This window comes from Tachyglossus aculeatus, chromosome 5 (assembly GCF_015852505.1).
Source record: "Tachyglossus aculeatus isolate mTacAcu1 chromosome 5, mTacAcu1.pri, whole genome shotgun sequence".
Taxonomy (NCBI): domain Eukaryota; kingdom Metazoa; phylum Chordata; class Mammalia; order Monotremata; family Tachyglossidae; genus Tachyglossus; species Tachyglossus aculeatus.
Window position 1 is genome coordinate 97147874 of NC_052070.1, and position 17058 is coordinate 97164931.

At 45.1% G+C, this 17058-nt stretch overlaps 1 protein-coding gene across 2 annotated transcripts in view; it reads right to left on the bottom strand.

The window, feature by feature from the left end:
- Positions 1 to 7530: 7530 nt before the first annotated feature.
- Positions 7531 to 17058, bottom strand: part of SLCO3A1 (solute carrier organic anion transporter family member 3A1) — a 344892-nt gene continuing 335364 nt past the window's right edge. The window contains exons 10-11 of one of the 2 annotated variants that reach the window (XM_038747216.1): positions 8980 to 9222; positions 7531 to 8671 (exon numbers count right to left, since the gene is read on the bottom strand). In XM_038747216.1, coding sequence (XP_038603144.1) covers positions 8622 to 8671; positions 8980 to 9222 — 293 coding nt within the window. In that variant the 3' untranslated portion in view covers positions 7531 to 8621. Of the gene's footprint in view, positions 9223 to 17058 lie in introns of both variants that reach the window. The other variant, XM_038747215.1, reaches the window with a different exon arrangement.

The window sequence follows — 17058 nt, forward strand, 5'->3', positions numbered from 1 at the left end:
AAAGGAGGGAGCATTAACTAAAAGTGAATCATTTTGTTTGTAGCCCATGACTAAATTATCAAGGCATCGAGGACTCAAGGCAAAGCTTATTTAAGATTTTACTATCCCAGGATAGCTAAAATTTAATATAAATATTTATTCTCCCTTTCCTTTAAACTGTGCAACAGAAATTGGGTCCAACTCAGCTGTCTTGTATCTACCCCAGCACAGTGCATGGCATATTCCCCTCCCCTCTGCCTTCAAACATGCCCATGTCTCTCCTATCCTAAAAAAACCCTCTCTTGACCCCACCTCACCTTCTAGTTATTGCCCCATATCCCTCCTACCATTCCTTTCCAAACTCCTTGAACGAGTTGTCTACATGCGCTGCCTAGAATTCCTCAACAACAACTCTCTCCTCGACCCCCTCCAGTCTGGCTTCCGTCCCGTACATTCCACGGAAACTGCCCTCTCAAAGGTCACCAATGACCTCCTGCTTGCCAAATCCAACGGCTCCTACTCTGTCCTAATCCTCCTCGACCTCTCACCTGCCTTCGACACTGTGGACCACCCCCTTCTCCTCAACACGCTATCTGACCTTGGGTTCACAGACTCCGTCCTCTCCTGGTTCTCCTCATCTCTCCGGTCGTTCTTTCTCAGTCTCTTTTGCAGGCTCCTCCTCCCCCTCCCATCCTCTTACTGTGGGGGTTCCCCAAGGTTCAGTGCTTGGTCCCTTTCTGTTCTCGATCTACACGCACTCCCTTGGTGACCTCATTCGCTCCCACGGCTTCAACTATCATCTCTACGCTGATGACACCCAGATCTACATCTCTGCCCCTGTTCTCTCCCCCTCTCTCCAGGCTCACATCTCCTCCTGCCTTCAGGACATCTCCATCTGGATGTCTGCCCGCCACCTAAAGCTCAACATGTCGAAGACTGAACTCCTTGTCTTCCCTCCCAAACCTTGTCCTCTCCCTGACTTTCCCATCTCTGTTGAAGGCACTACCATCCTTCCCGTCTCACAAGCCTGCAACCTTGGTGTCATCCTTGACTCCGCTCTCTCATTCACCCCTCACATCCAAGCCGTCACCAAAACCTGCCGGTCTCAGCTCCGCAACATTGCCAAGATCCGCCCTTTCCTCTCCATCCATACCGCTACCCTGCTCATTCAAGCTCTCATCCTATCCCGTCTGGACTACTGCATCAGCCTTCTCTCTGATCTCCCATCCTCGTGTCTCTCTCCACTTCAATCCATACTTCATGCTGCTGCCCGGATTATCTTTGTCCAGAAATGCTCTGGGCATATTACTCCCCTCCTCAAAAATCTCCAGTGGCTACCAATCAATCTGCGCATCAGGCAGAAACTCCTCACCCTGGGCTTCAAGGCTGTCCATCACCTTGCCCCCTCCTACCTCACCTCCCTTCTCTCCTTCTACAGCCCAGCCTGCACCCTCCACTCCTCCGCCGCTAATCTCCTCACCGTACCTCGTTCTCGCCTGTCCCACCATCAACCCCCGGCCCATGTCATGCCCCGGGCCTGGAATGCCCTCCCTCTGCCCATCCGCCAAGCTAGCTCTCTTCCTCCCTTCAAGGCCCTGCTGAGAGCTCACCTCCTCCAGGAGGCCTTCCCAGACTGAGCCCCTTCCTGCCTCTCCCCCTCGTCCCCCTCTCCATCCCCCCCATCTTACCTCCTTCCCTTCCCCACAGCACCTGTATATATGTATATATGTTTGTACATATTTATTACTCTATTTATTTATTTATTTATTTTACTTGTATATATCTATTCTATTTATTTTATTTTGTTAGTATGTTTGGTTTTGTTCTCTGTCTCCCCCTTTTAGACTGTGAGCCCACTGTTGGGTAGGGACTGTCTCTATATGTTGCCAATTTGTACTTCCCAAGCGCTTAGTACAGTGCTCTGCACATAGTAAGCGCTCAATAAATACGATTAATGATGATGATGATGATGATATTATAAGTCCTTAACTATTATTATTATTGTTGCTGTTATTATTATTATTATCATTATTATTATCAATATTATTCCCTTTCCTAGTGTCTCCAGCTCAGTTCCCCTGCACTATCACTAGATTTGGAGTGAAGGAAGTATTTGTATTAACCCTTACAGTCCTCTAGACTGTATGGGCAGGGGACATGTCCACTAATTCTCTTGTACTCACCCAAGCACTTAGTTCAGTGCTGCCTGGATTATCTTTGTCCAGAAACGCTCTGGGAATATTACTCCCCTCCTCAAAAATCTCCAGTGGCTACCAATCAATCTGCGCATCAGGCAGAAACTCCTCACCCTGGGCTTCAAGGCTGTCCATCACCTTGCCCCCTCCTACCTCACCTCCCTTCTCTCCTTCTGTAGCCCAGTCCGCACCCTCCGCTCCTCTGCTGCTAATCTCCTCACCGTACCTCATTCTCGCCTGTCCCGCCATCGACCCCCGGCCCACGTCATCCCCCCGGGCCTGGAATGCCCTCCCTCTGCCCATCCGCCAAGCTAGCTCTCTTCCTCCCTTCAAGGCCCTACTGAGAGCTCACCTCCTCCAGGAGGCCTTCCCAGACTGAGTCCCTTCCCTCCTCTCCCCCTCATCCCCCTATCCATCCCCCCCATTTTACCTCCTTCCCTTCCCCACAGCACCTGTATATATGTATATATGTTTGTACATATTTATTACTCTATTTATTTTACTTGTACATATCTATTCTATTTATTTTATTTTGTTAGTATGTTTGGTTTTGTTCTCTGTCTCCCCTTTTTAGACTGTGAGCCCACTGTTGGGCAGGGACTGTCTCTATATGTTGCCAATTTGTACTTCCCAAGCACTTAGTGCAGTGCTCTGCACACAGTAAGCGCTCAATACAATTGATGATGATGATGATGATAGCAAGTGCTCGATAAACACCACTGATTGATTGATTGATTGATTAGTGGTGCTTTCATTCATTCATTCTGGTGATTAGTGGTGCTTTCATTCTGAAGGCACCTGCAGGGGCTTTGAGCAAAATTCTTTCTTGGGAAAAGAAGAAATGAGTAGTGTTTTATACAACTTGAACTCATTCACTCTTTTATTCATTCAGTCATATTTATTGAGCAATTACTGTGTGCAGAGCAATGTACTAAGCACTTGGGAGGGTAAAATATGACAATAAATAGGCATTTCCTATCCATGAGATGAAGATAATAATAATAATAACAATAATAATAATGATAACTGTGGTATTTGCCAAGTGCCAGGTGCTGTACTAAGCTCTGGGGTGGGTACAAGCAAATCAGTTTGGATACAGTTGCTGTACTGCATGGGGCTCACAGTCATAATCCCTATTTTGCAGATGAGGTAACTGAGGCATACAGAAGTGAAGTGGTTTGCCCAAGGTCACACAGCAGACAGATGGCAGAGCCGGAATTAAAATCCATGACCTTCTGATTCCCAGGCACGTGATCTATCCACTAGGTCATGCTGAAGAGTGATGAAGAAATGGCTGATGGGAAGAACCTAATCAGAATCCAACCATCAACACCCCAATGACTAGAATGTCAGTATCTCAATGGTGCTAGGGCCCCTAAACTCTCCAATGCCTCAATGCCAACAGCTGCCTGCCACGCCTAGGTCTGAAGCTGAGCTGGATCAAACCAGAGATCTTACGTATTCTTATTGTTTCTTGTTGGATAGGATAATCAGCCCCAGCACATTCCAGACAGGGCCTTTATTGCTTAAAACTCAGGAGATCTCTTCTGGGGACTGCACACTCATAGAGATGGCCTGCATGCAGATGAGGAAGATGAGTTAAATGCCTGTGTTCCCAGGCAAAGGGAGGAACGTGAATCAGCTGGACCTGAATCGGAAGGCAGAGGGGAAATCTGCCCGGGAAGTCTGCTGTAAAAGAAAAACACCTCTCTCTAACTGATCGCCCATGCAGATTCTCTGTGAGGTACCAAGACAAGGCTCAGTGGACCCCTATACCCACACTCAAGCAGAGCAGGAAACCCCAGGCAGCAGCAGTAGGTGAAGAGGTTCATGGCTACCTGGGGGTGGCTTTTAGGTCTGCAATGGAAGGAGACTTGAAGTCTCCTGAGGGGATAGGGCAACTAAGACACCCACAGATCTGAGGGCTGGAGTCCTGGACGGGGTAAGGTAGGTCATGGGGAATGGGGAAAATGAGGTGGCAGGAAGCACTCATAGACCCTCTTAAGTTTTCAGGCTTTTTTTCATTAAAATGATTGGGAGGAAGCAATTTTATTTTTCAAGAAAAAAGGCAGATGTTTTCACAGGAACAGGTTTCAAAGCACACTTCTCTTTGCCACAAAAACATTTTGAACAGTCTCAAATCACTCCCTCAGATGCTTCAGCCTCCCCCTATTATTTTGCTTTTTAAGTGTCCCTAGCATGAGTCCTCTGGGAGGCTTTGGAAGAAGATTAGATGATTCCATCATTAACTCTGTTCTGAGAACTAGCGAGACAGAGCCTCCCGGAGTGGTAGGCTCCCAGGAGCGGCTTGTAACCCTCCCTCCTTGAGGCAGTGGAGAAAGCAAGCAGAGTCTAGAGGAACGAGCCTGGGCTTGGATGTCAGCAGGACCTGGGTTCTAATCCCCGCTCTGCCCCTTGTCTGCTGTGTGACCTTGGTGAAGTCACTTCGCTTCTCTGTGTCTCAGTTACCTTATCTGCTAAATGGTGATTAAGCCTGTGAGCCCCAGGTGGGACAGGGACTGTGTTCAACCTGATTAGCTTGTATCTATTCCAGCGCTTAGTACAGTACCTGACACATAGTGAGTGCTTAACAAATACCATTTTAAAAAAGCAAACTAATGCCTTGTCCCCAGGAAACCGGGGCTGAAGTTGGACAGCGAACCCACCCTCTTCTAGGGAGAGGCAGATTTCCAAAGGATGTTTTCCTCTTCCGACTACTCCGGCATCTAAAAGGTCAGGGTTTGTGGCCTCTGTCCCATGAAGACTCTGGTCAAAGTTCTTAGCCCTTCAGGAGGTGTTTAAGACCAATCCATCTCCCCATTCTCCTCTCTCCCCGCTGAGGAGCAATGCCAATTTTCCCACTGCTGAGCATTTTATAGCTAAAAGTCAAGGTTTTCAACCATAGGGACCCCAGTACTCTGGGCATCCTTTAAAAGACCGTAGTGGATTTGACCACTGGGGAAGGAGTAGTTCTTCCCAATTTAATTTCTAGGGCTGTTTCTGCCCCTCAATTGAAACCTTCTACTATGGCATCTCTAAAACGCATTGGAGCTTGGCTATGTCCTACGAAGAGCTTTTCAAAACACTTCTTTATTGTAAATTGTTAATGACAATATCTCCTTTTAGCACAAAAAGCAAAAGAGATCTGGGCTGGGTTTTCCCCTCCTCTAGCTAGAGAATAATTTAATTTTCAAAAGGTGACATTTCACACTCTGGAACCCTCTTGCAAGATGCGGCTTTTGATTGTACATCCAATTACTGAGTAAGAACAGCCCTTGAGTTGTTTTCTGTTTGTCTAGCACCATGCCGGCATATTATCCTCATTCATCCTAGATGCATAGAAAACAATAAATCCAAACTGCAAAAGGGTTTACAGATTTTGAAGCAAATGGCACCAATAACCAAGCAGCAAGGAGCTTTGGTGATGGCATCTGGAGCTAGGTCCTAAGATATCAAAAAAGAAGCAATCTACCAGCAATACATTTTCAAAACTAGGAAAACTGTACAGAATGAGTTCAAAGGCTTATACTTGACAATTGTACATCAAGGTTAAAGTATTCTCCTTTGTCAAGCTGAGTTATGAAGTACCTCTATTTTAATAAAGAGGATCGACTAAAGCAAAATGATCACAGACCTGTATTTCAAACGGCATACATCCCAGGCAGCTGATCGTAATGTCACTGCTGGGCAGGCCCTGGAGTGGCTCTGTGTTTTCTTTTTGGTCAGTGGCAATCTCCGGCTTTGCATTCAGAATCGGCGCACTTCAGTTTAAACGCTTGGCACAGGGTCCTTTTCTTCACACTTGCTCATCCAATCCTGTGCAATAGTGGTGAATGCCCGAGGGGAGATCTCCCAGGCTCTTTCAGATGTGCCATGTTGGAAATAAGGTTACCAAATAGAGAAGCAGTGTGGGTCAGTGGAAAAAGCATGAGATTTGGAGTCAGAAGTCATGGGTTCAAATCCTGGCTCTGCCAATTGTCAGCTGTGTGACTTTGGGCAAGTCACTTTACTTCTCTGGGCCTCAGTTCCCTCATCTGTAAAATGGGGATTAAGACTGTGAGCCCCCCATGGGACCTGATTCCCTTGTATCCCCCAGTGCTTAGAACAGTGCTTTGCACATAGTAAGCACTTAAATACCATCATTATACAGAAGCAGTGTGGCTCAGTGAAAAGAGCACAAGCTTTGGAGTCAGAGGTCATGGGTTCGAATCCCGACTCCACCACATCTGCTGTGTGACCTTGGGCAAGTCACTTAACTTCTCTGAGCCTCAGTTACCTCATCTGTAAAATGGGGATTACGACTGTGAGCCCCATGTGGGACAACCTGATCACCTTGTATCCCTCCCAGCACTTAGAACAGTGTTTTGCACATAGTAAGCACTTAACAAATGCCATTATTATTATTATTATTAGATCCAAAGAGCGAATTATTTGAGCCTTTTCTTGGCTCATGTGCATATAGGGGTGTGTGCGTGTGTGCGCATGTATGAGTAGGGGGTTCTTCTGTACCCGAAAGAATCCTTCTCCAAATGGTTCCTTCAATGACTACAACAGGATTTTCCCAATTTCCTTTAACTTTAACAGGCAAAACCAATAATGGTCCATAGCTCAGTAGCTTCAGGAACTCCCTACAATGTTCTAAGTTATATGCTGATTTTGGAAGCGTTATTGACATTTAAATCCACTGGTAAGTGGCAGCTTGGGGGAGATAGTCCCCCCAGCACCACAGTCTGTTCATCAGCTTGCGCTCCAGGACAAATGGCTATGCAGGAATTCAGGATATCATGTGTTCTTTCTTCCTTTCCCCCTAAACAGCTTAACAACATGGGCTTGCCCTTGCACATGAATGTATGTGTACACACAAACACACACATGGCCCTCTTAAAAAGTTCTGTATGGGGACCTATACCATTGGAGTGTGGAAATAAAGTCAACCTAAATTCTATACCTCGATCTTGTCTATCTCGCTGCCAACCCCTTATACATATCATCCCTCTGATTTAGAACTCCCTCCCCCTTATGTCCGACAGGCCACCCCCCTTCCCACCATCAAAGCCCTTTGAAAAAATCACATCTTCTCCAAGATACCTTCTGCTACTAAACTCTCATTTTCCCTACTCCTTCTACCTCCTGCGTTGCCTATGCACTTGGATCTGTGCCCTTTAAGACTTGAAATTCAACCCACGCTACCCCTCAGCCCCACAGTACTTATGTACATATCTGTGATTTTTTTTAATGTCTGATTCCCCCTCTAGGCTGTAAATTCCTTGAGGGCAGGGAAAGTGTCTACCAACTCTGTTGTATTGTGCTCTCCAAAGCACTTAATACAGAGCTCTGCACAAGGTACGTGCTCTATATATACCATTGATTGATTGATTGATAGATTTCTGAGTCATGGGGGAGTCAAGAGGAAAGGCAAATCTGAGTCTGAGACTTATTCCATTAGATTGTCCCCTCTTTTTTAGCTATACACCACACACACACACACACACACACACACACACACACATTCTCATCTGACATTTTTTCTGTATCACATGTATTTTCTCATTGGCTTTGTAGCGCAGCGGAATCAGGATAAAAAGATAAAAATTACCATGGATTAATCACATCCCTTGAATCGCATTATATTTTTGGTGCATTAAAAAAGAAACAGGAAAGGAAAGCAGCCAGCATAATGAACTATCTTATAGAATATGGTTAGTGACTCCAGGGTTAACATAGATTTGGGTAGGAGATTAAAAATAGTATTAGAGGATTATACATACAACTGTTTGAAATCATACCCTTTTTTTAAAATGGCAAAATGTTTGGCAAATGTTTGGAACTAACTGAGGTCGAACGACTCTGAGCACCACAAGCCACAGCCCCTGAGGTTCCAGTCACAACCTGAAATCTGGGAGCCAGCTCCTGCCTGGAGGTGACTAACATCCCACCAGATGTGACCCCATGGGGATCACTTTGCCCCTCCCCCATCCCCTCAAAGTCCTAGGCATCGCACGCAGGGGTGTGCCGGGTGAGGGGGGTCAGATCCTAATTTGTCCCCATTTCCCCCCACTGACATCGCTTGGACAATTATGGGGTTTGCAACAACCAGCAGAACAGGCAAGCAGTCTACACCTTGACCCATATTGCAAAGTTTAGAGGGGACCAGGGACCTTACCCTTCCCTGCCTCCCTTCCCACCAATGAGGTAGGAGGTAACATAGGGTGGTACTAGTGTTGATTCTAAAAATTTTTTCTAGTTGTTGGATTTATTATTATTATTTTTTTAATGGTTGGTTGGTCTGCGTGTCCTGGTATGTTCTCGCTGGACATCCTGCCGCTTCATGCCCTGGACCAGGCAGGATCTGTAGCTTGAGCAGTTTTGCTTCCCGGGAGACTGCACGGTACCTTCACGGGGTGGAACCCGGATGGACGGTGGCTTCTTCACGGCGCCCACAGGATGTCAAACGAATGATCCCATTAATAGTTCATTATTGTCAATCCTGTCTGGCTCTGATTTTGAGAAAAGGACAAAGGTCGGTTTGTGTGCGGTTTTTGTGAGTTTTTTTTTTGTGGGGTGGGTTTGTGATACCGTGGTTTCTTTTTTTTTAATATATTTTAACTTTTTTTAATAAGAAAAAAGACCCTTTGATTACTAATATAGAGTTTGTCCCTCCTAAGTCACTATAAAACAGACTCCATGTTTTCACACCACTCATGATCTTCGAGGTTATAGATAAATTTTGTCCTATGAGACTGACTCTGGGATACCGGGTCCCTCCCCAGATTGTCTAGGGTCAGAGTAGAGGCAAAGAACTCACTCGGGCTAAGTCCTCCTTCGTGGTTCTTGATGTATCGTTTATAGTTTTTCCTCAGGCACTGCCACGTCGTGGTGTAGAGGATGAACGCGAAGGACTTGAGGGCGATGGCAATGCTGACATACAGGTACCGGTAGACCACGTTGTCGTAGAGGACGCAGGCCCCCTGCTCGCCACAGAACGTGCTCCAGAAGAGGCACGTGGAGTCAATGCCCGCACCGAAGATCAGGGGTGGTGGGATGAAACCTGCCAGGGACCGAAGAAGAAACCCCAAGAGGGTTAATTCCCTGGGTTTGGTCGGGGTGGCTGGTCAACCGCCTTTCTGCCAGAGGGACCAGGGAGGCTGAACTTCCCTGTCTTTTTTTTTGTTTCTTTAATGGCATTTGTTAAAGGTTTATGATGTGTCACGCTCTGTGTTAAACATCAGGGTAGATATAAGGCGATCAGGCTGGGTACAGTCCCTGTTCCACACGGGGCTCACAGTCAAGTGGAGGGAGAACAGATTAATGCCCATTTTGCCGTTGAGGAAACTGAGGACCAGAGAAGTTAAGTGCTCACCCAAGGTCACAAAGAGGACAACAGAAGCTGCATGGCTCAGCAGGTAGAGCCCGGACCTGGCAGTAAGAAGGACCTGGGTTCTAATCCTGGCTCCACCATATGGCTGTGTGACCTTTGGCAAATCACTTAACTTCTCTGGGTCTCAGTTACAACACCTGTAAAATGGGGATTAAAAGTGTGGGCCCCATGTGGGACAGGTACTGTGTCCAGTCTGATTAGAGAAGGAGCATGACTTAGTGGAAAGATCATGGGCTAGGGAGTCCTGGCTCTGGGAGTTAAAAAGACCTGGGTTCTAAGCCGGGTCTGCCACTGGTCAGCTGTATGACTTAAAGCAAGTCACTTAACTTCTCTGTGCCTCAATTACCTCATCTGTAAAGCAGGGACTAAGACTGTGAGCCCCAAGTGGGACAACCTGATAACCTTGTATCTACCCCAGCTTTTAGAACAGTGCTTGGCACACAGTAAGTGCTTAACAAATATTATTATTAACTGGTAGCTACACCAGTGCTTAGAACAGTTCTTGGCACATAGTAAATGCTTAGCACATACTATGATGATTATGATTATTATAATTATTTGGAGGAAACAGAATTAGAACCCAGTTCCTCTGGTTCCCAGGCCCATGCTTTATCTGTTAAGCCATGCTGTTGATGGAACAGGGTGGATACAAGCTAGGGGGTCCCATCAGGAAGGGTAACCGGATCTTTTAGTGTAATGGTCATCTGGTGGGGAGGACTCTTCTGGCTATGGTTTGGGCACCGGAAACCCTTTTCAGAACTGTCCATTGCAGGGACTCTGTTACACCCAGAAATGCTGGAAAGCCAGAACTGAGACCTGACCATTAATTCATTAATGGTATTTGTTAAGAGTTTACTATGTGCTAGGAACTGTACTACATGCTGGGCTAGATACTGGATCATCAGGTTGGACACAGTCCATGTCCCATGTGGGGTTCTCAGTCTTAGTCTCCATTTCACAGATGAGGAACTGAAGCATGGAAAAGTTAAGTCAGTCAGTCAATTGTATTTATTGAGCTCTTACTGTATGCACAACACTGTACTAAGTGCTTGGGAGAGTATAATATAACAGAGTAGTTGCTGAGGAGGGAACAGCAGGTCGGATTCCTGGGATGGCCTCGGTTTTCCGCAGGTCCCATTTTAGGGAATGCATTCCTATTGCTCCAAATGAGTGACTTGCTCAAGGTCACTCAGCAGACAAGTGGCAGAGCAAGAATTAGAACTCAGGTCCTTCCGACTCCCAGGTCCGTGCTCTATCCACTAGACCACACTGCTTCCCTTGGCCTCCCCAGAACTGGCTAGCACTAAAAATAATAATTATGGCACTTGTTGAGTGCTTTCTATGTTCCAGGCACTGTATTAAGCACTGGGATAGATACAAAACACTCAGGTTGCACAAAACCTCTGTTTCACTTGGGGCTCACAGTCTTAAATCCACATTTTACAAATGTGGCCACAGAGAGTGAAGTGACTTGTCTATGGTCACACAGAAGAGAAGAGGCAGAGCTAGGATTAGAATCCAGGTCCTTCTGACTCTCAGGTCCAGGATCTATCCACTAGGTTAAGCTGAAGAGTGACCAGGAAATGGCTGATGAGAACAACCCAATCAGAATCCAACCATTAACATCCCGATAATCAGAATAGGCCTGGGAGTCAAAGGACCTGGGTTCTAATCTCAGCCCTGACACTCATCTGCTGTGTGAACTTGGGCAAGTCACTCAACTTCTCTGTGCCTTGGTTACTTCATCTGTAAAATGGGAATAAAAACTGTGAGCCCCATGTGGGATGAGGACTTGGATCAACCTGATTATCTTGTGTCCACTTCAGTGCTTAGTACAGTGACTATAAACTTGACCTCTAGACTGTGAGCTCACTGTGGGGAGGGAATGTGTCTGTTTATTGTTATACTCTCCGAAGAGGTTAGTACAGTACTCTGCACACAGTAAGCACTCAATAAATGTGATTGACTGACTGACTGGCACAGAGTAAGTGCATAACAGAAGACCATTAAAAACAACAACAACAAAACAAATATAATCCCTGTGGAGTCCTAGGTCAAAGAAGTTCACTCAAACCATTCCTCCAGTGAGCCAAGATGCATCTTGCTTCCCAAGATGTTTCCATCTTAGATTGTGAGCTCCTTGAAGGCCAGGAACCATGTCTCTAATTCCCAACTGTGCAGTCTTTCCCAGCATTCAGGACAATGCTCTGCACACATCTAACACTAAATAGATATTATTACTAACTTCTGCAGGATAACATTAGCAGCTCTGGTAAGAGGGTTTGGTGGGCTGGGGGGAAGAGGGTTGTGGTTGAAAATACTGACAAAACTGAGGATTCTGGATAATCTCTTTCCTATTTAGACTGTGAGCCCCATGTGAGACAGGGCCTGTGTCCAACCTGATTGACTTGTATCTACCCCAGTGCATAGAACAGTGCTTGACACATAGGAAGCACTTAAATACAGTAATAATAATCTACTGCTTTTCATTTTTCAGACCTCCATTACCATAGTTACACAAGAATATTCCATAAAAGCTCATTGTGGGCAGGGAATGTGTCTGCCAACTATGTTACACTGTACTCTCCCAAGCGCTTAGTTCAGTGCTCTGCACATCGTAAGTGCTCAATAAATACCACTGATCTATTGATCGACTGACTGATAAAAGGAGTCTACTCTACCATTAACTCTCTGGACACCTGGTGCCCATAAGCATTCTGGAAGAGAGTTTTGAAGGTATCATCAGTCTTAATGCTAACAATTCAATAACAGTAATGAGAAAAGTTTGTACTTTCTTGATTTTAGTGTTTGGGACAATACCCTCAGTTTTTCAAGAACTTCGGTGTGATAAACCCTGCTCTCTATATGGGTAATAAGAAAATAGCTACATTCTGAATGTAGAAATCTGAGAATCCCACTGCAAGTTTTCTGCATTTTCTTGGCCCCATGACACTTCAGTTTCTCAAAGGCATTTTCTATTAGAAAAAAAAAAAACCTTCTCCTCAAACACTCTTTCACTTGCAGACCTGGTCCAAATATGTTTCCACTTGCTCAATTATAGGAGGATTGGAAATTCAGGAATAACTGAAAAATATTGTACAAAGAACTCTCCTTGTAATGATCTAAATGTGGGTTTGTGGTGGGAAGTGAAAAGTGCTGGCTTTCTTCCTGTCGGAAGCCAGGCTTCTCTGTCTCCCTGTTAATGGCTAATATCGCTAAGGTTTCCATTCAGGCTCCCTCAGTGGCCAGTAACAAATGGAAATTTAAGTGACAGCACGTCAGTTTCCATGTCCCCTTTAACCAGCTCTTAATGTCAGGGAGGTGGGATGCGGTGAATAAAACAAGATGAGCTGTTGAAGATTTCAAGTCCAGTCGCCAATTAGTTGCTGAGGCCAAAGTGGTGTTTGTGACTCATCCTCACACTCCACGGGAATTTCTGTCCTTTTAAATTGGGAGGCAGTGTTGACACCTGCCAGAAGTGTTGGTCTGATGAGATAAATCGACCTCATGCCTTCCCTTCTAATCCTATGTTCCCTCAGTTTAGAAGGACTCAGTGCTTCAAACAGAGTAAGTGTTTAACAAATACCATAAATAAATGATAAGAGCTCCTGAGAGGTCAACAAGTTCATCCCCCTACCCCTAATCAGGACCAGGTCTGAACCATTCCAGGCTGAGGAGATTCAATTCCATTAAAAAGTAAAAAAAAATTGCGAAGAGTCTTCCAAGCAATGGCTAAACGCAGTTGGAAATGGCAGGGTTTTGGAACTTGGAACTTTTTGTTGGGTGGGGTTGGGTGGAGTTTTCTACAAAAGCATTCAGGCTATGTTTCCTCACTCCTCAACAATCTCCAGTGGTTGCCCACCGACCTCTGTATCAAACAGAAACTCCTCACCACTGGTTTTAAAGCACTCAATCACCTTGCCTCCTCCTACCTCACCTCCTTACTCTCCTACTCCAATCCAGCTCTCACACTTCTCTGCTCTTTAGCTAACCTTCTCATTGTACCTCGATCTCACCTCTCTCACCGCTGACCTCTCACGCATGTCCTTCCTCTGGCCTGAAACATCCTCCCTCCTCACCTGACAATTACTTTCTCCCACTTCAAAGCCTTATTGAAGGCACATCTTTTCCAAAAGGCCTTTCCAGTTTAAGCCCTCTTTTCCTTCTCTTCAACCCCCTTCTGCGTTGCCCTGACTTGCTCCCTTTATTCATTTCTAGACTGTGAGCCCGCTGTTGGGCAGGGACCGTCTCTATATGTTGCCAACTTGTACTTCACAAGCGCTTAATACAGTGCTCTGCACACAGTAAGCGCTCAATAAATGTGATTGAATGAATGAATGAATGAATCCCCCTTCCCAGCCCCACAGCACTTAGGTACATATCTGTAATTTATTTTTTTTATATTAATGTCTGTCTCCCCCTCTAGACTGTAAGCTCATACTGGGCAAGGAATGTGTCTCATATTATTATGTTATACTCTCCCAAGTGCTTAGTACAGTGCTCTGCACACAGTGAGTGCTCAGTAAATACGATTGACTGATTGACTGGGTGTTGGGAGACAGCAACCCGCATTTTCAGTTTAACATTCTCATCCCAGAAATGTCCTCCACTACTTTAAGGGTGGAATGTGATTCTCTCTCTTCTTTTAAAGCTTTGAATCTAATTATGGTATTAACTAAGTGCTTACTATATCCCAGGCACTTTGCTGAGGTAGATGCAAAGTAATCAGAACAGGCAGAGTCCCTGTCCTACACAAGACTCACAGTCTAGGAGGCAAAGAAAGCAGGTTTCTCATATTCATTTTACAGACAAGGAAACAGGCACAGTGAGGTCAAGTGACTTGTCCAAGGACACACAACAGGCTAATGACTGAGCCTGGACTAGAATCCAGGTCTCCTGACTCCAATTCCTGTGCTCTTTCCATGAGGACACATGGATTTACACCCCATCCTCATCCCCATGGCACATAACCATAATTTATTTATATTAATGCCTGTCTCCCCCTTTAGACTGTAAACTCCTTGTGTAGGGAACATGTCTACCAACTCTGTTATAGTGTACTCTCCCAAGTACCTTGCAGACTGCTCTGCACACTGTAAGCACTCAATAAATACAATGACTGATGGATGGATACCCTCACATTTTGCCTAACCATGTTGTAACTGGAGATAGGTCAGTTGATTGCAGCCTCTCATGATACTTCCCGCCTCCCAGATGGGCAGTTTGGAGCCTCATCTAGGAAACCGTGAAAAGGCTCAGGCTATTGCAGGTATTAGATCCTGTTGAGAATTTTTCATAGTCATCAGCAGATATTAAAACACATCTGGCCCCAGCGATGCTCCTTCATGGCAGCCACCCATTGGAATGGAATTCTGGGAATGCCCGCCTGGGTTACATGTTATTTCACTGAATATTAAAAGGATTAAATCTTGCTTTGTTGCTTATTACAGTGTGGCTCAAATTGCTGCTCTATTTCGATGCAGAAATTGTGCACAGTTTAAGGAAATTGTCTTTCTTTTCTGTGCCCCCCCACCCTGAAATCCATTATCTTAGATTACACCTCTGGGTCTCATACCTTAGATATTTAATGCACTCTACTTGTTCAAAAGGCTGTGCCTATTTATGTTCTTAAGTCTAAACTTAAAGGTGAATTGAAAAGCTTTTTGTAGGAAATATAAATCCCAAATCATTTCTAAAATATACCGGGAGCTTTGAAATTGCCCTAACATTTACATCTTAAAAGGCATCAGTTCTTTCTAAACTCACCTGACACATTTTTAGTTTGAGATTCACTATTCATCTCACCAAAGCAGACATCATCAGACCATGGAGATTGTCCACCCCACAGGCTCCCTAGGGAATGGGCTGGGATCCTTGCGTTGGTGACCCAAAGAAGACACTTGAAAGTATCTTCAAAACTGATAAGTGAAATTTTTTTGGAGCGGTGGGGGGATTTCAACTTCTCACAGACATGGGGATCCAATTTCTCTGCCTATTCCATTCTCAAGGAGAGGAGGGGAATGAGTGGTTGACTTTTAAGTGGCATCTTATGGGGTGCCTCAGTAGGTAATACTGGAAAAAAACTATGTCCGCTCACCCTTGCTAGTATAAAAATACTCTGGAAACTGAAGTCCTGGAGTAGGTTCAAAGATACAATCTCCCTGGGGCAGCCACCAATGATGAGAGCTCAAGTGCCTTATTACTACTGGTCAGGGATAACACACATCGATCTCTGGTACACACTCCTATATTCTTGTTTTTGGTGGTTAGCCAGGAGGTGTATGTGAAGAACTGTGTGTGGGCTAGCTGACCAAATCAAGAGGTACCTCTGCACATTATCTGCACAATTATCTCCACAGATCCTCACATCAATGGCCTCAATTTTCTCTTCCATTCACAGGAGCCTGGGCCAATTTCAGACCACAGAAACTGAATGGTAAATTCAATCTTCCTGTTGCCAGACAAACAGGCAGACAGGCCAGCCAACAGGCACTCCCTGCTGGACAGAATAATACCATCCTGTAGGTGGTGAATTTATTGCAACTAGACTTTCTTAGTTAGTCATCTTGGTAATCACTAAATTGGCTCCTTCTTTCTGGGTTCAGCAGGAAATGGAGTTAGTCAAAAGAGGTTTCTGAGGATAAGCTTCATTTAAAGGAAGACGGAGGTTTTGTTCACTCTTCGTCTTGACACTGAATGGATGATTGACTCCTGGAGCGGCCTCTTCAACATTCATAAAGAACAAATCCCACGTACGAGAAGTATTGAAGTTGGAAGTCAAGCTTGAAAATAAGGACCCCAAACTCACCATTCTAAGTTGTTTACCAGCCCACCCTCTCCATAAGAAGCAAATGGGGAAATAAACAAATGAATAATAATAATGGCATTTGTTAAACACTTACTATATGTCAAGCACTGTTTTAGGCGCTCGGATAGATATGAGCTAATCAGGTTGGACACTATCCTGTCCCATATGGGGCTCATAGGCCTAATTCCTATTTTACATATGAGGGAACTGAGGCCAGAGAAGTTAGTTGATTTGCCTAAGGTCACACAGCAGACAAGTGGCGGAGCTAGGATTAGAACGTAGGTCCTTCTGACTCCCAGGCCCATGCCGTATCCACTAGGCCATGCTGCTTCTCTTAGGCCATGCTGTTTCCTCTTGACCAGGTCAAACTGTTACATTCCCAGGGTCAGTTGGTTGGTAGCTTTTGGCAAGGCTGATGTAACTCTGCTAGGCAAGGGTTATGATGTTTTAGTGCAGTTTCTTTCCTTCAGACCTCTAGGAGGCCTTTCATTCCCCAAAGTACCCTAGATCCTGTTGAGAGTTTTTCATAGTCATCAGAAGCAATTTCCATTATAGAGGGAAAGAAAATGCAATCCCTTCAAATGGGTTAGGAGGATTTAATTCCACGTTAGGCAAAAAAACCCTGCAGCAACTCTGAATCCTTTCCACATTAAAAAAAAAAACAGGTTGAACCAAAATAAAAAATCTAAAGCATTTTT